We start from the raw sequence: 24,243 nt of genomic DNA on the forward strand, positions 1-24,243 counted from the left end.
TTAAATATAATCATAATTTGGAGTAATGATACTTTAATAGGTGAAACCTTACCGAACATGATCATGCTCCCCCTCCCCTCTTGGGATTTCACCAAAACTCACAAGTTTTAATTATTTTGAGTAGTTATATATATATATTAGGTTTAGTTATAGAATTTGGGATTTACGCAGCTTAATAATTCAATTAGGCTAAATAAATACTTAATATCCTAAATTCCTAATTACTAAGATTTGAGAAGTAAATTTGATAATGTTAAAATAAATATATTGTATATAAATAATAACATTTTTTCTTTTTCTTTTTTTTACTCTTATTTTATTAATAAATGAAATATATAATATTTTAAACTTTTAATTATTTAAAAAATTTGAATAAATAATAGAGTATATTTATATTTTAAATTTTAAATTTTTCCTCTCTCCCTTATGTGAAAAATAATTAAAATTACAATGCTATGGAAGGTATACTTTATATGTTAATTGTTATGTAAACAACAATTATAAGGCAATTAAAAACTTTGTTGATTCTATTCCATTATTAAGTTGTTTTATTTCATTTAAACAAGTTGATAAATGCTATGAATGACTGAGTAGTAATTTATTTAAGCAAACTATATTTTTTTACCCATAGAAGTAGCACAAACTATAAAAAATAAAAAATAAGAAGACTTTTTTTTGTAAACAACGCACTAAAATTAATATAAAAATCATATTTCCTATTAAAAACATTTATAGGTTGAATAAAAGCAGCTAAAATTCATTAAGGGATTTCATACTTATTTTTTTAACTTTGGTATGGTTGTGCATGTGTAGGAAAAATTCACAACCATTACACCGGCTTCCCTTTACGCAACACCCGCGTCTCTCGCGACCTGTGACATCCGCGACTATTACGTGACATTACCGTGACCACATTTTAAAACCATGGAACCAACACTCCAATCATATGCCAGATTTCTAAGATAAAAATATATGCATTACTCATCAACCTCCTGTGAAAATGTCATCTGTGCAGGATGAATAATTTGTTCTTATTTAAGTGAATTCTAACGGAACAATAATTGCAAATTATCAAATTGAATATTAACATCAAGTTACATATGAATTGAATACAGCATTAGCATTTGGGTCTTCGTACACAACAATACAACAATTTTATGTACAGAATGCACAAATGGGGGGTTAGATAATTTGAAATAAAAGATTTACAGAAAGTCCCATTGCCAATATACCTTCTCTACAATTCCTCCACCACTCCGAACAGCAAGGTGAAGGGTCTCGGAGGCAGGAGGAACACCCCATAGTAAAGGCACTGCCACTGTCATGGTTAGCTTTTCCTGTAAACCTTCCTTGCTAGCTTTCTCTGCTGCTACAACCTGAACATCAAAACAAAAAACACATTGGAAGGATACATACTGCATGCTGTGAACATAACCAATTGGAAACAGAGACTATGGAGCTGTTGTTATAATAGAAAAATAACGAAGTCTGAACCTCCAGGCCAAAAACTAAGTCTGAGCCTCCAGACCAAAAACAAGGTATCTGCTATGTTCAGTACACAACATTCTAAAATTGTCTGCTAGGACCATCTGCGTACTCATTTTCCAGGGACCTTAAAAACCCAATAAACCAATAGTGAAATGGAACGTGAGGGCAATAATGACTTCTCACTCTTCTGCTCACACGTCAACCAAAGTTCACTCATTCATTCTCTCGTCTTGTATATTTTCCACTCAATCTTCTGGCACAACTGCCAACTGACCAAGTGATTTCTAATCGTGATCCAAATTCCTCAGGAGGTAATAATATCGATGGCCCTGAGACAAGTCAGAATTTTTAATAAAAAATTTAATAAGGGAAAAAGGTTTCAACCCATAGTGAAGAAACCAAGTACATGCAGAGCAATGCAATATAAAGGAGTTGGAAGGGAGAAATCAAAGGAGGATGGAAAAGCATATGGTTAGTTCAGTTTTGGAAAACAATTTCCATTTTTCATTTTTCATTTTTTTGAAAAAATTACAAAAATTCCACCTTATTTTTCTAGGTTTCCAACATTTGTTGAGAACATTTCCAAAACAATAAAAAGTTGTTTTCAAGTTTTTCTTTACCAATGTTGGAGAATTGGAAAACAATGTCATTTTTGTAATTTTTGGAAAACTGGAATGAAGATTAAAGTGGTCATTGATTTATAATTTAGAAAGATTCTGGCCTCTTGGGATTTACAAGCAGTAAAATTGAGAAAAAAAAGGGAAGCAAGCGAAGCCCAAAAGAATAATGTCCCAACACCAAACAAAAGAGGAAGTAAAAAGGGAGGGAAACATCGGAAATTTATAGAGCAATAAACTGCTGTTTGTGCCCTTGAAAAACATCCTAGATCTTGATGTAAATAATAATGATAATAAGTTAATAACAATAACAACTGATGCTGACAGAAATTCTTTTTTAATCTTGTAGAATGTTGACAGAGGTCAACGCCACTCTACTTACATTGGTGCCTGAGGGTCCTAACCCTACAAATCATTCTGATTGTAGGGTCATGCACCAACAGCTCACTGCAATTATAAATGCATATTCAATGGGAAAAAATGAGGGATTAAGGTCAGTGCTTGATAACTTGGGGGGTGCTTCTCAAGAAGCTTTCAGATAATATATTGCATGCTAAAGAATTATTCAGAAATTATCACACAGAGTATCTCACCAGAAGCACCCTAAAGTTGACTTGACAAAAGCTTCAAAAACTACGAGAAGAATTTCTACGAGATACAATGAGGGCCTTCAACTTTCTATCAAATTTATTGGCTGTGTGATGGCCTGTTTTCCAGTCAGTGTCGATGGGTCTTCAGCTGTCTATTTCAGTTGCAATAGAGGGTTAAAGCAAAAGGATCCAGTCTCTCTTTGTGCTAATAATGTTGTTTCAGTCAATAAAATTGAAGGCATCAAAAGACGAGGATAGATTTCATTTGCATCATAAATGTTCGAAGTCAATGATAATCCTTTTTTTCCTGAAGACATGATGATGTTTAGGAAAGGTAACCAAGGAAACATTTTTATTTTTGTTTTTTTGGGGGGATTTTAGTGTCTAGATAATCTGCTAATGAACAAAAATGAACCAAAAACAAGAGGAGTCAAATATTAAGCATGTAAACTTTTTCCAGAGTGTAGACCTACAGTCAAATATTCAGGTCGTGCCTTTGATATCAACTAGGCTAACATCTAACAGCAATGCGGAGCCAAAAATTTTTCTCAAATGCTGTGAATGTGGGATTTTCACAAATGATGTGTTTAGGCCCAATATATATATATATATATAGGCCGGGGTTGGGGTTGGGGGAAGGTGAAGCAGAAACAGGGTCAATCTCCACCTTGTTAATAGTGTTCTTTCAAGTAAACAGATTTTTGGCGCTCAATGTTCATGATTCCCAAGAAGGTAGCAAATGATGTGAAGCAAGCTTGAGAGTTTGGAATAGTTTATCGAACTGAAAAAGGAGCACAGCCTTCATGTCAAAAAAGTATGTGAATGAAAGAAAGCTGCTATCTTCAAATATATGTGGCCTTTTTAGTATTTCACTGTTACAGATCAATGGCTAGATGAATGCATGAAATGGTGATTAAAAAAGGAAATGAGCATTAGGACTTCCAAATCTCCAAATAACTGCAGATGGATATAGAGAAAAATATTGTTGTTGAGAAGCAAAATCAGACTGTTAATGTTTTAGTGGAAATGGATTGACTTTGAGGACACATCTTTGGTTTGACAAATAGATGTCTTCTGTCCCACAATTGAGACTTGTGAAAATATAATTCATGAGACAGGAATTTGAAGACAAGCTAGGGTGACTGAGATCTTTGGATACAGTATATGAAAGCCTCCTGATAAACAGGAGCAGTTTTTCTGTTCGCAGTCCTCAACTACAAATTAGACATATATGCCCTCTAGTGAATTGGTCTATACAGCCTTGGGTACTCTATGGCTTGCTATGAGTAGGAGTAATGCAGGAGAACATTCAACAACTTCAATTCTCAATTTCCCTCTGAATGAAAAAAAGCCAATACACAGGCGCCTTTTAAAGGCTTACAAAGCTTGGAAGATGAGGAAAACTAAATTAAGAAACCTAAGAAAAAATATCAGTCTCGTACATGATAATTTATAATCTGGATGATATAATCCTAATAAAGGTACCATAATAAAAAATGGAAAATGAAATAAAATCCTCCATGCTGGTTGCATGAAGTAGGTTACAGATACGAGATCTTCAAATGGAAAAAAGATGTTTTAAATATCTTTAAATTGTGTTTTCTGCAGGAACAGTGGAGAAAATTTAAACGACTTTTTTTTTTTCAAGTGTAACAACCGTAATTTTGCAAATCCTATTTGGGGGGCAGGTGTCCACGACCCTACTGAAGAAAGGCTAGTGCTCTGGAAGCAAGAAGTCATGTAGCAGCAAAACCGTGTCAAGGGGAAGGACTACAACCTGTGTTATGACTTACTAGAACAGCTCTGACTGCAACTTTATACATTCTAGATGGCTAGAGTTATAATATTAAAATATAATATTATATAAGAGAAGGGATGAGATGAAAGAGTGCAAAATGAATAAGCAGCCCAACTGACAAACTCTCTTCAGAGAATGTGAAAACACAATGAATTGTTCTTGCTGCTCTGCTGATGTAACTTACTAAGGATTTAATAGCCCACCATTTGGTAAAGGATGTTGCCCAAAATCATGTGCATTGGCAGAAGAGGATTTATGTAGCCTATCCCACCTTGTGGAACTTAAGACTTGGTTGTTGCTCTTTATTAGACTTGATAAAGTACAATGGAAGGATGTGATTAAATTGTGTGAAAAGATGAGGTACGGTGTTATAGGTAACCCAACAAAATGCCTCCCCAGAAAACAAACAATTGAACTATCATATGTTGACTTTTTGAGTCCGATCCCTATTTTGATACTGACAAAACACAAGTTTCTTAGGTGTGTACTTAGCTTGTGAACAGGTATATTATTCATCACACACATAAAGGGACTAAAGATGGAAGCCACAAAGGACGTAAAGATCACAATCAAGCGTATTCCATCAAGTCAAAGGAGCAAAGAAGAAGACATTTACAATTTAATTTATATTGCACTTTAGTCTCTATCTTGGTCTATAATAATGCATGCATCAGCATGATATGAATACCAAAACTCAGATGGCAATAGATTGACCTTAGGGGCCTAACCTTTCAAGGATTTCTTTTTCATAAAAGTTAAAAATCATACAACGGTTTTAGAATGGCTTTAGGGTCCAAATCAAGGCAAAAATTGAGGGAGTCAATGTCCCCGAGTCGACCGACCTGTTCTAGTGTTAAGTACCTCAATTGATCGAAGACACTGTAGGCCAGAAGTCAAAATTTGACTAGGCTAAGTCGACCGACCAACTTTTGAACTTAGCTTCCACAGTCAACCGACCTATAAACTTGGCTTTTCTTTCTTCCTCGGCCGACCGGCCAGTACAGTTCAAAATTGCCTCAGCCGACCAGCCTTCAAGGCACGGCCGACTGGTCATTTGGCCAGCTGACCTAACCTACGAAGGAATGAAAATCGCCCAAGGTCAGCTGATCGGCGATTCACTCAGTTGACTGAACTCGGAAGAAAAATTCAAATCTTAACGTAGCTCAGCCGACCGACGTCTTGGTTAGTCAACCAAACCTCTCGGGTTAGACTATTTTTTAGCGCCTAAACACGTTTAATTTTTTAATTAAACAATTTTAAAAATACCAAGCGTGTCTCCAACAGTCATTTTTGTATAAAATTTATAAATACCCCTTTCATTTTCTTAATTAACAACTTTGATTAGCCAAAATTTTTCTCTCAAATTTATTTAGGCTATTTTAATCAAAGTTCCCCCAAACCTATTTTTTGTTGCAAAAATCTTTTCTTTGGGGCAAATCTTTTAATACTCTCTCCAACTCTCTTTCACTAATTATTTTTTGAAAAATATTTATTAAAAGAGAGCATTTATTTTGGGCATTTATGTTGTTCATATGTATTTTCTCTCACTTGTTCTTCATTTTGAAAATTAATTTTTAGAGAGTAAGCTTGTGGTTTCTCCACACATTTCTTTGATAAAAATTTTTGTGGAGAAATTGTTCATGGCTTTATGAATCTTTGCACATTCATTGCAATATTCATAAGCTCACTTGTGTTTATTGACAAAAATCTTTTTGAGCTAAAAATCCTAGATTCTCCTGTTATTCTTTGAAAAATACTTTTAGAGAAATATCTTTTAGGGTTTAAATTTTTGAAACTTTTTATCATATATATTATATTCAAAGATTGCAAAACTTGTTTTTGAGAAAAATACCCTTACTCTACTGAGCATGATTTCATATCATATTTGAGAGTGCATTGAGCTTTAAAGTTGTACATCTCTGCTTGTATTTAGAAGCATTTTTTCATGTACAAAAATATTTTTATGTAACAGTTTGGTTCAGCAAGTAAATTGAACTGGGGAGTCTCTACCCCGTAAAGGAGACCGGTTGGATTCATTCCATAAATTGAATTAGGAAATCTTCGTCCCGTAAGGGAGACCAATTGAGCTCAGTCAGGTCATTGAGCTGAGTCTTGGCACCTCCCGTAAAGTGTGGCTCGGTTATGGCTCCGCCCGGTAAGTGTAGCTAGGGTTTACCTTGTCCCGTAAGGAAATGTTATAAACGATTTTTGCTCCACCCGTTAAGTTAGCAGGATTAGTGGAATCCTTGAAGGGTATGCTCAAGGCGGGGACGTAGGCTGGTTTGGTCAAACCTTAATAACAAATCTTCTCTCTCTCTCTCATTTAAATTTCTGCACTTTAATTTCCGCACATGTGTACTTGTTCATTTATCATTGTCATTATTTCTACATACATGCCTTTAATTTCAAATGAGATATGCAGCATTCATGTATGTCAGCACACATAGTTTATTTGTTTTACATACACGCTTTATATCTTAAATGAGATATGATGTACTTGATGTATGCAAATATTTAATTTGTAAAGAATGTCATATTTGTTTTAAATATTTGCACACTTTGATTAATTGGGGGAATTGAGACTGCTTAGAAAAACCCTAGGGTGTGAAATACTGTTGTTATCAGATTTAACCTAGGAATAAATTTTAAAATTTCCAATTCATCCCCCCTCTTGGGATCACATCAATTACATCATCATATTAGATCAGATCAAAAGAAAGAGGAAAAAATAAGGGCAGAGGGAAAAAAGATGCACTGTTTAGACTCTGAAAAGACATGTCATGGGGTACTAAGAGATTGCAGTCAATCAAAGCAGGCTATTTTGAAGATCATTGATTATGTGAGAAAATTTTTCTAATGTGGAAAACGTATTAGTCGGTAGCATTGGACTTGTGGCCTTCCAAAGTGAGTAATTGCTTTGTGGTTTTTATTTTTTATTTTTTCTGCTAACAACAGCAATACTATTGTTGGTTCGAGAGGGTTTAGTCTTGGGAATTCAACAGGTACTCCAGCGCTTTTGGTTCAAGAGGATTGCTGCCAGGATGAGGGCATCATCACAAAGCTGCCCTATGCTTTAGTTGAGGGAGGGGCTTGCACAAAGGTTCATGGTAGTGGCACAAAGGATATACAGAGGTTGGCTGCTGATGAGGGAAATAATTCTTTTGGTAAGGAATAAAACTTCAAGAAGGCTTGTGTTCACTGGGTGGACACGCAAGATAATTCTTCTGGGAAAACCAGAAGAATGTAATAAAAAAAAGCTCAAAAGTACTTTAAGTTTCATGGATTCCCAGCATATTCAGGAGGGAAATACAAATGTGAGCAGCAGCAAGGGCAAGGAGAATGAGAAATGGGGTGATGTGTTGGATAATATAGTGCTGATATTAATGAATTTGCAGATTAGGGCAGTTATCTTCTGGATGAAATTCAAAATCACTGTGGCTATGATTCTGAATCATCTGATTTTTTGGGGATTTGTCATACGTGCTGCCATCTCCAATGGAAGGTTTAGAGGGTACTTTTATAATTGAGGAGGATGGTTTAGGAAAGGAGCAACAGTGCATGGAAGGGATTTTGCCCACTCCAATTGTTGAGGTTGATTAGAGGGAAGAAGCTCAAGAATTGATGGATGAGATGGGTTTGTGGCTTTCCAGTTCTAGAGGTAAGGAAGTTTGCTTAGATGGAGGAAAAAATGAAATTGAAGGGACAGCATGAATTGGGAAACTTGGAAGTGTTCGATGAACTATAAGAGCAAGGGCTTAAAGGGGTTTTCTCATGCGACTTGTTAGTTAGGTTTATTTTATTTTTTTATTTCTTATTTTTCATATTTTTTAGGATTGCTTGTCCTCTGTTATGTTGTAATCTCATTCTCCTCTCTTAATATGTCTTCTTTTATTACCAAAGAAAAACAGCAGCAATACCATATGGCAGGAAAACAAAAGGTAGTAGTAGTAGTAGTAGAACTAATAATAATAAATTTTTACATAAAGTACTCAATCAATGAAAACAATACTGCAGGGCGGGAACCAAGGGAAGGTCATCCACCTCGTGGATTAGTCGGGCCCCAAAAAGGAACCAGACACCATTGGGTTAAAAAAAAGAAATGTGGCAGTGGGGGAATTGGCTTAACCAAGCAAGTCAAATCACAAGAAACCAAAACTTGTCTTACTTGAAAGTGAACCTCGGTATAAATGAGCTTATTCCAATTGGAGAGAACACAAGGGGCCAAATTCAAAGACAAAGAAGTTCAGGACCCCATTATCAAGAAGTTTGAAAGGACAATGGTAGGAAGGAAAAGAAATTTCTTATCAAATGGGGGCAGACTTACCCTACCTGGAGCACTTTGACAAATCTTCCAATCAATTTCATGTCTCTCCTTCCCTTATTGGCTTCAATTGCTAGGAGATTGGACGGAATACAAAAACAATTTCTTTGGGAAATCTTGGGGAAGGAGTTTAAATATCACCCTGTTAGATGGGGATTGGGGAGTGGTTAAACAACCCATATGTTCGGGAGGCTTGGGATTGAAATCCCTCCTCACTTTCAATAAAGCCCTCCTCAAGAAGTGGTTATGGAGGATCATGAAGGAGAAAGATCACTTTTGGTGGGATATTATTGTGTCTAAATATGGACTCGAGCATATGGTTGGATAAAACGCAATAGTAGGGCACCCTATGGAGGAGGAGTTTGGAAATTCATCATTAAAGGATGGGATACTTTTTCCAATTTGTGAGATTTCAAGTGGGAAATGGGGCCAACATTTACCTCTGGCATGATGTGTGGCATGAGAACAGTAATCTTAGAGCTGCCTTTCCTTCCATCTATAGCTTGTCTTGTGACAAAAGAGCCCTTATCAACCATTATCTCCAAATCACTAATCCAGGAATTTTCTGGAATATTCCTTTTACTAGGAATGCAGCAAAATGGGAACTTCATGCACTCTTTGACTTACAAAAATCTATATAATTTCCGTCACCAAAACATCCCCAAAGAATCACAATGGGCTTTGGACAAAAATGGTATTTTCATTGTTAATCTTTCTACAAGAAGCTATCCTTGATGGGAACAAATTGCAACAACTCCCCTTGGATTCATATTTGGAGGACAGCAGCACCTTCAAAGGTTGCCTTTTTTGTTTGGGAGTCCACACATGGGAATATTTTGACCCTTGACAATCTGCAGAAAGGGGGCTTACAGCTAGAAATAGCTATTGTCTTCGTATGGCTGATGCAGAATCAGTCAACCACATCCTTCTCCACTGTCCCTGGACAACTTGAGGAATATGGTTCTATCCTTGACTGGCTATCAATGGGTTACTGCAAATTCTGTTGGAGGGAAGACTTGGGCTTGGAAAGGCATAAGAGCCATCAAGGAGTAGCGAAAGGATTTGAATCTCATTGCACTCTCTTATCTTTTGGTGTGCTTGGAATAAGAGAGCCTCCAAAGATACAACTACTCCACTTCAGATTTGCAGAGAGCAGTGGACTGCTGTTTTCTCCAGCTGGCTTGGTGGGCAAATTGTTAATGATCTTAGTGTAATCCTTGATGTATGTGACACTCTACAAAGTGGTTGATGTTTTGTATCTGGGGATGGTATCCCCTTGATGCGCTGCTAATATAAATTTCTCTTTATTGATTAAAAAAAAATCAACTGGACATACCACAGAGCCTAGCAAAAAATGAAAATTGTGAAAAGATTTATGTAAAAAAATTTTGTGAAAACAAGAATAGATTATGAACTTAACAAGAACACGTTTTTTTTTTTTTAAATGTAATGAAATCTTAAAGAAAAGAAATCATAATTTCATTACTTAAATATACTACAACATTTAAAAAAATTGTTTTAAACAAAAAAAAATATTGCCAAACAAAGGATTGAATCTACAAAAACAATGTTGGTTCACTGTTTTCATGAACAATCCACTCTAGACCTTTTTTTTTTTTTTTTATGAAAGAAAAAAGATATTAATAGTAGAGAAAAATGAAATTACAACCTAAGCAAGGTAGGAAGTCTTCCAAAAAAATAAGTTTAAAAAACAAAAAAATTAAAAATAAAGAATAAATAAATAAAGGAAACAAAAGCAGTGAACTTAAAAAACCAACAAAATAATTAACCAAGAAAATCCTTCTTTAATCACTTTCCATTGTAGTTCACCAAGCCCTTCAAATCAGCTAGTTCCCACTGGCCCCTCAAATTAGCCATTCCAGAACATTATTAAGTCATAAGACTAAAATATTCCATTTTAGAAAATGAAATAGATTGCGACTTGAACTCCAATCCTGACCGACTATCCTACTAATTTGTTAGAATACCACTTTCCCTAAAAGCTTTAGTTGTGGACCAACAATGTATATCAAGCTTTAACACTCCCGTGCACATGCAGCCTGACAGCATATAGAGAGATAAACAAACTATAAATAACACCCATCACAAGGAATATAATTATTTTTTTAACACCGCACAGCAAATGCGAGCAACAAGACTAGAACCCAAAACCTCCTAGTAACAAACTCAGATACCATGTTAGAATTCCACTTCAACTAAAAGCTTAAGCTATTAGGTTGTGGGCCAACAATGTATATCAAGCTTTAAAATAATTAAACAGCTTTCAGTAAATTAAATTCTAGCAGAACAAAGAAACTAATAGCCACATGATTATGTAGAAATAAGAAAGAGAACTCAAGGTGGGGTCATGTGAATCCCTTTATCCATGAGCAACATTTACTCTGATGTTGGACCCAAGTGTTTGAGACCATTTCAATGTATGCATGTTCTTAACTATAGTAATAACTTAAAGCAAAAGAGAACAAATAGTATATCTGTGTGTGTGGGCATCCATGTACATATTTAGGCATGTATGTATGTATTTGCATAATGGCATACCTCCCCACCATGCTCCAAAACAGTATCTTCAACAACATCGCTTAGCATCTCAATTGAACGACAAAAGCCAAAAATACAAAGCCTTCTGCCCATATCCAGTCCCTAGAATGCCCAATTCTTATATGCATAAGTTAAAGCACATAAAATAACACAAGAGAACTTAGCAAAATAATGATCACTTACATTTGTTGCAGCAATGTCAAACAGTGCACCTAGACATAGGCCCTGCTTTGGATCCATGTAATTGCTCTCCTGAAACCGTTGCAATTTTTGAGATGTCTTTAATTTCCCCTGCTTCTGCACATAAAAAGTAGACATTTTTTCAGTTTGATTGAGCCATGGATATTGAGATAGATCAAAAAAAATCAAAAGTGATGCATAAATCCCCTACATCACAAAAGGATTAATCCCACAATACTAATTAAAAGTGAGATATGAATCCCATATGTCACAAGAGGTTTGAAGCAAGAGAGAGAGTGAGAGAGAGCGACCTATAATGTGTCAAACGACCACAATTGAAGCCATGTTGGGACTGTTTATAAGGGGCAAGCACATGTGACTTTTCAACCTCCAATGGGAGGATGCTGCATTGAAGCTCGGTGTTAGGGAGTGAAAATCTAACAAAAAAGGGACACATTATAGGTCCGATGAAGTGGCAATATATGCAAATGAGATAAAGACATGCATTGTGAATGACACAAGGCATATGCTGGTGCAGCCTAGGAACAAGTCAAGAGCTTTGGCACTCCCTCAACGAACCCTAGTTTGAATCCCACAACCCAAAACTCTATATATAACATCCCATAACCAGGATTGGTAGAGACCTCCATGTGTCTCCACAACCAATATCGGTAGAGCATGTAGCCAGTGGAGCAATTTCATTACTGAAGACAAAACAGTAATTTCATTCATTTACAGAGCCACATACATTGTGCACAAGAGTTCATAAAATATTTCACAATATATTGATATAAATTACTAGGGTAAATTGACATGTAGTGGAGGCTTAAAGCAATAAATGGGTGGACAAAATAAGTAGGTTCTTCTTGATGTGTATAGATAATATGATTTGGGATTTATGTCTGATACATGGATCTTAAAGTCATAATACAAAAACTGTACTATGCTTGCTGACCACAATCATCACTGAAGGCACTGCAAATTCAAATGATGGTTGAGATACCACATTCTGGCTGTTCCAGAACTAATTTTTTCTCATTCCCCTAAAAGGTGTACAAAGAAAATTGTGGATGTGGCTGATAAAACTAAAATGGCATACATCTGAAGCAGATACACGTCGAGGAACCATGGAGCCCCCAAGCTGAATGAGCCCATCAGCTGTAAACAAGGTGATTCTCTCCTCAGGAACCCATTGGATGGCTGTAAACACATGTAACAGCAGTCATATGCTCTGTAAATGAGAAAAAAAAAATTGGAAGAAAATTTTTTGTAGTTGAATAACAATAAAACTAATAAACAAATCTTCAACTAAATAGACCAGTTTAGTACTTATCATTTGTGCATTCTATTTCAGTCCCAGAAACTGCTACAATTTTAAAAACCTGTTGTTACCATATTAGAACACACCAATATGTAACAGGATTAGTGCCTTCCAAAACAGTTACAAAGAAATATCTCAGAAGTGCCCTCACTCCTGTTGTCTGGCTACTATATACTATAGGCTGCTATACTCCCATATTAGTTAGGAATTGCCTAAATCAGTTTCTCCACACTTTCTTGTACTCTTTAAATCTGTACATATATATTATATAGATATATTTCAATTTTATTTTTCGAACTTGAAGCAGAATTCATAAACTATGTTCATGATATTTAGTGTCAAATAGTCAAGAATTCAAATCAAAATTAAGATTTAAGTAATTGGCACCGTCTGTTATGTGGAAAAGTAAAAATCATATTTTGGATGTTTTTTTCTTTTTTCCTTAAAAATTATATCTATAACATACATCTATATCCTTCCGTTACTTATTAAAAAGAATATGGTTCAAAACTTAAATTTAAAGGCATGTTCTCTAGCCTTTGCTCCATATACGGTTTATCCTTCAATTAAAACTTTATGCATGAAATATAAATATGTCCATCATGTATGTTCCATTATTTCATGATTTCTTAGTTTAGATTAAAGTTATACTTAAAAAAGTATAATGAACAGTAGCAAATACAAGGGCTTTCCCTCTATAGTGACGAAAGAACCAATTGTTTGGTGTATGTTATATGTAACTTGATTAAAATTTTGGCAAAAAAAAGAAAAAAACATTAAGACATTAGTATGTAAGATTTCAAAGTCGAAATAGTGACTCATTTTTTATTACATGTTTGTTAACGGGATAAACGAATTCATCAATGCAGCATCCATTATGTGTTTCATAACATCTGAACTTGTTAGAACTATTCCATTATAGTTAGGCAGACGGCCACCGTTTTCTAAACCTACTCTATGCATACCAATGTTATTATATCTATGTTCAGTGAAACTATGTGAAAACTGAGAACAACCACAACTAAAACGGAAGGAAAAAGATGCAATTTTCCACAATCCCACAGTATAAAATTTTAAAAATAAAAATGAACCATAAATAAAAGATGTCAATAAGTTAGCATTCAGTAGACTGGATGACATGTATAGAAATTGTCTAACCGGAATCATTGCTTAGTATAGAAGTTTTGTCTGGAGTGAGGAGATATTGCAGGTATTTCAAGAAAAGACATTGCCTACCTGTTCTAGAAAAACTTAGGCCCATTTGGTTAAGGATCCAAATGCTTGTATGTGGATTCTTGTTTTCAAAAATGAAAACATCAAGTTGCATTGTGGATATTTTGTATTCAGAAATGCATTTGGGTGATTCGACTCAAGTTTATTTGGTTAAGTCTACAAAAATACAATTGGTCACCCCCATCGACCAATGAGTGCAACCACCAACACAATAGTTCAAACGCCAATTGCCCAGAAAACAAAAGAATAAGAAAAAGTTGTTTTCGAATTATCCAAATGCATTCTTTGATTTCATTATAGAAAACTAAACTTGAATCTAATAATCCAAATGTATTTTTGAACACACAATATGGATGATACAACTTGTTTTCATTTTAAAAAACAAGAATCCAATACATGTTTTTGGAAAAAGCACCAGGATTCTGATACAACTTGTATCTGGTAGCTTATTTCCAAAAATGAAACCAAGTTGTATTATGCATATTTTGTATTCAAAAATGGGTTCAAATAATCAAATTCAAGTTTAGTTTTCTAAAAATGAAAACAAAGAACGTATTTGTTTAATTCGGAAACAATTTTTTCCTTACTCTATTGTTTTTTGAGTGGTTGGATTTCAAGCTCTAGTGCTGTCAGTGGTGGCCCAGCAGTGCGTTCTGGCCATCAATGATGGGTGGTGGTGGTGAGTGGCGGTGGTAGGTGGTGGAACTTATTGGCAGGTGATGATGGTAGCTGTGGTGGTGGATGGTAATGATTGGTGATGGTGGGTGGTGGTGGGGAGCAGCAATTGGGTAGTGGCAGGCGGTAGGCACCTGTGAGCCTGTGACCAAAAGTGCGTGGTGGTCATTGATAATGGAATATGTGATTGGTGTGGTAAGAAAACGTTGGGAGTTTTAAACTATATTTGTGTTTGCAAATTTAATAACAAAAGATGAAAACTAATAAATAAAAAAATTCATTTATAAAATCCTTAAAGAATAAGTTTTTTCAGGATATTATCCTTGACAAACAGTTTTTTACAAAGGAATATATATATATATATATATATATTATATATATATATACAAATAAAAAATAAAGAAACTAATCAAATGCATTTTTCTTGTATTTTTTTATCCATTGGTTTCGAATACACAAAATTGTACAAGAAAACAAAAGGCCTGTTTTGTTAAGGATCCAAAAACTAGTATGAAGACTTGTGTTTTTGAAAATAAAAATAACAAAATACATTATGCACAATTTGTAGTTAAAAATGCATTTTAATAATTAAATTCAAGTTTTGAAAGCCAAACTCTCGAGGGTTTAGATGATATGGAGAATTACTAAGTTTGGAATGTGTAGTGAAAAATAGAATTGATATGGAGTGTCAATATTAATGAGTCTATTCATAAACTAGACCCTCTTCACTACATTAACTTAATTAATATGAGATTTACTTGGAAAAAAATAGATACATGTAAGTTTGAAGGACGTCCAAGAATTGAATGAATAAAATCATAAAAACAATGAAATTCATGTATCAATAAACATTTATTTTCACGTTATCCTAGGTATGGAAACTACAAGAACATGTGATAGTTGAATTGAGAGAATTTTGAGTGAATATGGTTGTGATATATATAAGCACATTCCTACTCCTTTTTATTGTGATACTCATTTATTTCCTAGTGCAAATAAGAATGAAGTCATTAACCAAAAGGAATATAATAGCATTACCGATAGTCTTACGTTGTGAAAAACTAATGCACATCGGAATAGATTGATCTTACAACGCAGCACTCAACGGAGAAAATACATAACAACAATCACGCAGATTATAATGAAAGCAATAACAAAAACATAAAGAATTACGTGATTCAGCAATGCCTACATCCACGGGAGCAATCGACAATGTGATTTTACTATCTTGTGTTGAAAGACACGAACAACATTGTAGATACAACATATACAATGTATAGATAAAGTTCCTCGAGGCTTTCCCTCCAAAACCCAACCAACCTAATGTTCTCAATTCAAAATTTGAAAATCTGCGCTGGGTTATCAAGCCAAACCCTCCAAAACCCAACCAACCTAATGTTCTCAATTCAAAATTTGAAAATCTGCGCTGGGTTATCAAGCCAAACCGTCGACGGTTTCAGACATACCATCGACAGTTTAATACCGAGAGCAAACAATCGCAGAAACAAACTCAAAATTGGCGACTGTTTCACTGCTCCTAGGCCAAACCGTCGACAATTATAGGGAAACCGTAGACGATTTCCTCCTACAGACCAGAATTTTGATTTCCACCATGTTTTCTCTTTGTACATATGTTCCACTTAGTATATGAGTCACATATCACAACAATCTCTACCTTGGCAAATATACGCCACTTAAGAGATAACTGAAAACATAAACCCTGCTGCTCCACCTTGACCTTGGGACATTAGATTGGGACTATCTCCCTCCTAGCAACTGGAGACATGTAGCAAGTCCAAGCAATGCTTGAGCTTATCTGTGGCAACCGGCTTTGTCAAGATATCCGTTGTGTTCTTAGATGTGTGAACTTTCTCAACTATAAGTTAACCTGAAGAAATCAACTCTCAGATCCTGTGGAACCTTACATCTATAGGTTTGGTTCTTGCATAATTCACTTGATTCTTCGCCAATAGATGACACTCTAACTGTCACAAAGCAGTTCAACTCCACCTTACTGCATGCTTAGCTCCTTGACTAAACCAGTAAGCCACAACGCTTCCTTTGCAGCTTCGGCGACTGCCATATACTGCAACTCAGTTGTTGATAATGCCATCAGAGATTATACCATGGTCCTCCAACAAATAAGTCCTCCCACAAAGGTAAACACATACCCTGTTGCAGACCTCTTGTCATCTAAATCCCCTGCATAATCTGCATCAACATACCCTACAACTAACGGATCACTCTGTTACTTGTCGAACATGATGCAATAGTGAGAAGTACCCCGTAAGTATCTAAAAATCCATTTGACGGCATCCCAATGTTGTCTACCTTGATTTGAAAAGAATTTACTTACTACGCTGACAGCTTGTGCCAAGTCCGGCCTTATACATACCATAGCATACATTAAACACCCCACTGCATTAGCATAGGGGGACCTTTGACGTATCCCGGATATCATCATCCGTCCTTGGGCATTGAGCGGTAGACAATTTAAAGTGATTCGCTAAAAGTGTACTTACCAGTTTTGCATCAGCCATGCTAAACCTTTCAAACACCTTCTCCACATAACCACCATGAGATAACCATAATCTCCCTACAGTTATGTCCCGAAAAATCTCCATCCCAAGTATCTACTTGGCTGCACCAAGATCTTTCATGTCAAACTATTTATTCAACAGAGTCTTCAACTAATTTACCTCAGTCATATCCTTCGTAGCAATTAGCATGTTATCAACATAAAGCAAAAAGAAAATGAGAAAACCATCATCAAGATTCTTTACATAAACGCAGCAATCATACTCACACCTCCTGTAAGCTATCCAGATCATATAGGAATCAAAACATTTCTACCATTGCCTCAGAGACTGTTTCAGCCCGTAAAGTGATTTCTTCAATTTACAAACTAAATGCTCCTATTCGGATTGACTAAACCCTTCTGGTTGTACCATATAGATCTGCTCTTCTAAATCAGCATATAGAAATGTTGTCTTTACGTCCATTTGTTCCAACTGCATATCATAATGTGTCACTAATTCCAACACTACCCAAATGGAAGTGTGTCTGACCATAGATGAGAAGATTTTATCATAATCTACTCTTTTGTCCTATAAGTATCCCTTTGCTACTAACCGTACCTTAAACTTCTCTCCTTCCATTTCTAAAATTGCTTCTTTCTTCCTGTACACCCACTTGCAACCTATCGCCCTCTTCCCAAACTCCACTAAATCCCACATCTGACTATTATGCAATGACTCCATTTCTTCCACGATAGTGACCATCGACCTACTTTTCTCCTGGCCATGCACTGCCTCTTGAAAAGTAGTTGGATCCTCGCAACTGGTAATGAAAGCATAAGATGCCAGATCATCAAATCCATACCTGGGCGGTGGCTTGTTAGTGCGTCAGGATCTACGTATAAGAACACTATCAACTTGCTACTTTCCCAAGCTAGAACTCCCTACAATCTGAGAACCATCATTATTGTCCTGAGTCTCTAACTCCACCTGCACAACATACTCATCTTTGCTCCTGTTTTCTAGCTTCTATTCCTCTTCATCGTCTTCTTGAGTATGTTTCACCATGACTTTCTTATTGAAAATCACATATCTACTAATCACCACCTTATTTGTCATTGGATCCCACAGCTTGAACACTTTCACACCTTTCTGATACCCCAGAAAAATGTAACGTCTAGACTTTAGGTCAAGTTTCGATCTCTCTTCGCTAGAAATGTGCACATAACCTAGACAACAAAATACTCCCAAACCGGAGTAGTCTACCACATTACCTATCCATACCTCCTCTACAACTTTCCCCTCTAGTGATGCCCTTGGCAATCGGTTTACCAAGAAACATGTCATACTAACTGCCTCAGCCCAGAAGTTCTTCGCTAGCCCTACATTCAACCTGAGATATCGAGCTCTAGTTCGGTTCATCCTTTTTGCCAAACCATTTTGTTGTGGTGTCCGACGAACTATGAAAAGTGTCCTTATGCCACGTTGCTCACAAAACTTCATAAACCTCGAATCAGCGTACTCAATCCCATTGTCTGACTTAAGGCATTTAATTCTCCTCTCAGTCTAGTTTTCCACCTCAACTTTCCATAATTTAAACCTAGCAAACGTCTCTGACTTATGCCGCATGAAGTACACTCAGACCTTCCGTGAGTAATCATCAATGAAACTCACAAAATACATATGTCCACCCCGTGATGCTACTCTCCTCGGCCCCCAAACATCCGAATGAATGTAGTCAAGAATATATTCCGTCTTGTGAGCGGCTATTTTGAACTGCACCCTGTTTTGCTTCCCAAGAACACAAAACTTGCAGAAATTCAGCCTGCATGTTTTCATACCCTTCAAAAGATTCCTCTTATGAAGTTCCTTCATCTACGGCTGCAGCTCCACTTACAACTATAGTGCCCAGCAGTGTATAGATGTTTCTCACTAACTTCTGCTTTTCCATCACCGTTAGAACGCCTTTACACATTCATAACCCTACTTTCGAACTTGTAACTAAATCCGTTACAATCTAAAGTGCCTAATGAAATTAAACTCTTTCGCAGGTCCGGTATGTGCGTTATATCACATAGTGTTCTCACAACACCATCAAACATCTCAATTCTTACGTTTCCTATTCCAATCATTTTGCATGAAACATCATTACCCATTAGAATGGAACCAGAATTAACAGACCTGTAGGTGCTGAACCATTCTTTATTTGGTATCATGTGATAAGAGCACAGCAAATTAAAGATCCAAGAGTCCTTGAGGCGATCCAACCCCGATGAAACTAAAAGCATATCACCATCACTGCTTTCCGAGTTTCCTTCCTCTACTATATTCGCTGATTTTGAAGTACCTTCTTGTTTTTCAGCATTCCCCTTCTTCCATTCCGGACACTCTGGTTTTATGTGCCCCTTTTTCCCACACTTAAAACACTGAATCCTTTTTCTTCTTGGACTACGATCGAGACTTATTATGATTCAATCCATTCTTGAATTTTCCTCTCCCACGTTCATGGTTACCCTTTACCACAAGCCCTTCACCATGTGAAATTTCATCGTTGACCTTCTTTCTTTGATGAAAGCCCAACAATGCGCTTGTTACCCCTTCCAAATTCAGGATTTCTTTACCCCATGTTAGAGTCGTAACCAAGTTTTCATACGTGTAAGACACTGGTAGGGAATTTAATAACATCAGCACCTTGTCATCTTCCTCGAATTTCACATCAACCTGCATTAAATCACTTACAATTTGATTGAATGCATTGATGTGTTGGTTCAAATCCAAACCTTCCACCATCTTAAGCCAATATAACTTTTGTTAAAGGAATAATTTATTCGTAAGAGACTTAGACATATACCGACTTTTAAGTTTCTTCCAAACAGCAGCAAGAGAATCCTCTTCCATGACGTGATACAGCACGTCATCGGCCAAACATAATCTGATAGTCGTCACAACCTTCGCTTCCATTTCCTTCCAATTTGTATAATTTATGCCTTCCGGTTGAACTCCATATAAAGCCTTCACCATACCTTGCAACATTAACAGATCCTTCACCCTTCTCTGCCATAAACCGAAGTTCCCTATTCCATCAAATTTAACGACATCAAACTTTGCAGAAGAAGTTCCATAAGCCATTACAACAATGCTTTGATACCAATTTGTTGTGAAAAACTAATGCACGGAGGAATAGATTGATCTTACAACGCAGCACTCAAAAGTGAAAGTACAGATTAACAATCATGCAGATTATAATGAATGCAATAACAAAGACACAAAGAATTACGTGGTTCAGCAATGCCTACATCCACGGGAACAATCGGCAATGTGATTTTACTATCTTGTGTTCAAACACACGAACAACATTGTATATACAAGATATACAACGTATATATAAAGTTTCCGGAGGCTTTCCCTCCAAAACCCAACTAACCTAACGTCCCAATTCAAAATTTGAAAATCTATGCTAGGTTACTGAGCCAAACAGTCGACGATTTCAGACATACTATCAACTATTTAATACCGAGAGCAAACAGTCGCAGAAATAGACTCAAAACCATCGACTATTTTACTGCTCCTGGGACAAACTGTTGACGGTTACAAGGAAATCGTCGACAATTTCCTCCTGCAGACCAGCATTCTGATTTCCACCATGTTTTCTCTATGTACATGCATTCCACTCAGTATATGAGCCACATATCACAACAGTCTATCATATACAATTATTTCTACTACATGTGGCATTGCATATAAGAGTACTTTGAATATGTACCAGCGAGCCAATTAGAGATCACTAGCATCCCTTACAGCATATAATGAAATATTTAGTTAGTACCAAAAATTATGATTTTATTTAAAAAAGGTACTCTATTGTGCTAGAAGGATTTTGTGACAAGTAATTTTCTTTCTATCTCCAGCTATATTTTTACTTTAGGTAGTGGTGCCATTTGTTTGAAATTTTAAAAACAAACAATTATAGCTAACTCAACCATGGGAGTTGAACTTTTTTTTTTACTTTCAACAAGTAAGGAAGCAAATCAATTGAGAGATAAGTCTTAAGAAAATTCCAATTTAGGAAAAAGCAACACCATCTACTTAATTAACAGTGACATCACTGCTGCAATAAGTAAAGTGAATAACTCATAATATAACAAACCTATAAGAAGAAATACAATACCGTAAGATCTTTATTTAAGTAGGGACATTATAATGTAAATCATATTATTTGTAATAATCTTACATATCCAATAATTAAGGCCTTATCAAGAGAGAGGTGGAATACATTAAGGGGGATAGGGTCAAAGCCTATTCAATCATGAACCATGTAAGAGGAAGCTCAACCAAGGACTATAAATACTATAAATGGATTCATTGAAAAGAACAAATTATATAGTGGTTGTTAGAAATGCATTGATTTATTATTAAACTCATCCTTATGGTGTAACTGCATTTATATTATAGCGTTGGGAGTTTCGGTTTTTTAACTCTGAATAAAAATTTGTGTTGCTTATAAGTGGATTGTCAAAGTTATCAAAGCAACCTTGATAGACTTCACCTTTCTGAGAATGAAAGTGGGGCCACTCTCAATGAGGATCAGGCTTATACTCAAATATGCTCACTCAATCGAGATTAGCACAAGGCCAAAACAAGCTATCTATTCAAATCACGTTAACACCTGGATTATATGTGTGGGCAACAACTTTTTATTTTCCATATTCATAGTTCAAGTCTACGACAACTTCTAGCTCTAGAATAAAGATTCTAAATTCACTAAGTGAATGTTCAATGTAGAGTACAACTTTATTATGCATGAATATCCCTCTTTGATAGACAAACGCTCAACAAAATTAAAGTTAAAATTGGTGGAATGTAAGTGCATTTTAATTATTAAAATAAATAGTTATTGGAGAATGTATCTTGGGAAGGGAAATTTACGTTCAGTTTAATTCATCTAGTCACTAATGTCTTGATTCATGAATCTTAAACATTTAATTATTGGATGTACTTTGAACCCAAATGTATTTATTTTTTCCAAGCACATTTCATATCATTTAAGTTCATGTATCAAAAAGGATCTAATAAGCCTATAAATAGAACCGTTAACGTTGTCACTCCATCATATATTCTCAAATCTCACTACATTCCATGCTTGACAATTTTCCATATAGTCCAAGTCCTAGAGAGTTCATCTTTCAAAGAAAGGTGTTTCTTCTATTGGAGTTTTGAATCTTACATTTGAGCAAAATTGATGTGAGTCATATGAGTCGATCAATGGGCCTCAGAAAAATATAAGGCTCAACTTGTAATTAAGGTTTTTTTTAAAAAAACAAACAAACAAACAAAAAACAGTTTGATGTATTTTCTACTTTCTCTCTAGCTTTGAGGAACACCCATTAGATTATTTATTGCAATCATTGCAATTTATGTTTTACAAATTCATAAGTGTATAAGATGCCTTTTTAAATGGGACCTAGATAAAGAATTATATTGACTAATTTGTAGGCTTCATAAAGCCCGGCCAAAAAAAATAGTGTGTAGCTAAATAAAACTCTTAATGACTTAAAGCAAGCTCTAAAATGGTCGTATGAAATGTTTGATCCCAGCATGACTGGAATTGGTCATAGATAGAACAAATGGGTGTGACCAAGTGTTTTAAATTTAAGTCTTGGGAAGATTCACATGTCATTATTAGCCTCTATGTGGATGACTAACTAATCTGGTTTAAATTTGAAAGACATAAGTGACAAAAAAGATATGCTTAAAAATAACTTTATAATGAAAGATTTACGTGAGGATAACGTGATTTTAGGAATGACAATTATGAGAACATATGATGATGTTGTTCATGATTAGTTGCATTAGAATGAGAAAATTTTGATAAAATATGTCTATGATAATTATAAGCATGTTTCTACTCTTTTTTTTTATTAAATCACTCATGTATTTACTATCACAAGTAATAATGAAGTGGCTAATTAAAAGAAATAAAATGGCATTATAGCATTGAGAAATTTCCAAATTTCTCAAAAATATTACTTCTGTTTTTTAAACAAATAAACATGCCTACACTTTGAAACGCCATTAGAGGACACGAATTATAATAAGCTCTAAAACCATATTGTTTTTCAACGTAATTCCTCATTGGGACTTGAGAAAGGAGCAAGTATTGTGAAATCTAAAGTTCTTTCCTTTACTATGGTTAATTGGAAATCAAGTGAAGCATAAGAACAGAGCCCCATTTTAAGTTCAAAAATTGGGAAGATCTTCCAGGTTTTTGAACTTTAACCGAAACCTAATTTAAATGGCGAGAGGACAATATTACAAATACCAAATAATCAGCAAGCGCAATCATAGGAACATATATAGATATAACAAATTAACTGAGCATACAGGATCCAATTTCAAAGTTCCAGCGTGTTCAAACTTATCCACCCCTACCCAAGAAAAGGGAAAAATAAAAAAAATAAAAAAAAACTTCCAGGTGTTCAAGCACAAATTCCGACCATTAAAACGACAGCTACCAAAGAGCCAAAAAATGAAAATGCAAGATCAGCGTACCATCGCCTTCAGGGAGCGGAGAATCCCAAGGAAAAAAGCCGAAGGAATTGTCGCTCGAGAAATCACCAGAAGCTTTGACTGTGAAACGGAGGAGGCGAGAGGGTTGAGGAGGACGCAGATAGGAAAATTTAGAGACAGAGAGAGAAGTTTCTCGGAAGCAAGAAATGGAGGCAGCGGCTACCGGAGAGAGGGCGGAGAAGCGGAAAATTTCCGTCATTGTCAGGAAATATGAGAGAGAGAGAGAGAGAGAGAGAGAGAGAGAGAGGCGACTGTGAGGAAGGAGGGAGGGAAAAAAATAGGACAGGAGAAGAGAAGAGTGTTGACGGCACAGGTGCTGGACACGTGGCATGCCCACGGCTTCTAACGCAAGGAAGAAGGGAGGAACAGCGTAAAACC

At 35.7% G+C, this 24,243-nt stretch overlaps 1 protein-coding gene across 3 annotated transcripts; it reads right to left on the minus strand.

Moving 5' to 3' along the window:
* Window positions 1-1,052: 1,052 nt before the first annotated feature.
* On the minus strand, window positions 1,053-24,130 carry LOC131168552 (uncharacterized). 3 transcript variants are annotated; one of them, XM_058128063.1, is made up of 6 exons: window positions 23,848-24,130; window positions 20,154-20,372; window positions 12,653-12,753; window positions 11,557-11,664; window positions 11,374-11,475; window positions 1,053-1,376 (listed from the first exon to the last, which is right to left on the minus strand). In XM_058128063.1, exons 1-6 carry the CDS (start codon window positions 24,062-24,064, stop codon window positions 1,206-1,208), a joined length of 918 nt encoding a protein of 305 aa, XP_057984046.1. In that variant the 5' UTR covers window positions 24,065-24,130; the 3' UTR covers window positions 1,053-1,205. The 3 variants fall into 3 exon arrangements, with proteins under 3 accessions (XP_057984046.1, XP_057984045.1, XP_057984047.1); XM_058128062.1 differs by having other exon boundaries at window positions 11,557-11,670; XM_058128064.1 differs by lacking the exon at window positions 20,154-20,372 and having other exon boundaries at window positions 11,557-11,670.
* Between the last annotated feature and the right edge of the window lie 113 nt (window positions 24,131-24,243).

This window comes from Malania oleifera, chromosome 11 (genome assembly GCF_029873635.1).
Source record: "Malania oleifera isolate guangnan ecotype guangnan chromosome 11, ASM2987363v1, whole genome shotgun sequence".
NCBI lineage: Eukaryota > Viridiplantae > Streptophyta > Magnoliopsida > Santalales > Ximeniaceae > Malania > Malania oleifera.

What these genes read in the sequence shown, in the direction of transcription:
- LOC131168552 (XM_058128062.1), bottom strand. Translation starts at nt 24,064, where the DNA reads ATGACGGAAATTTTCCGCTTCTCCGCCCTCTCTCCGGTAGCCGCTGCC. An exon ending in TCCGCTCCCTGAAGGCGATG is followed by an intron (nt 20,373 to 23,847) that starts GTACGCTGATCT and finishes TTGATGGAATAG; the next exon opens with GGAACTTCGGTTTATGGCAG. An exon ending in TGTTTGGAAGAAACTTAAAA is followed by an intron (nt 12,754 to 20,153) that starts GTCGGTATATGT and finishes ATGTGTTTACAG; the next exon opens with CCATCCAATGGGTTCCTGAG.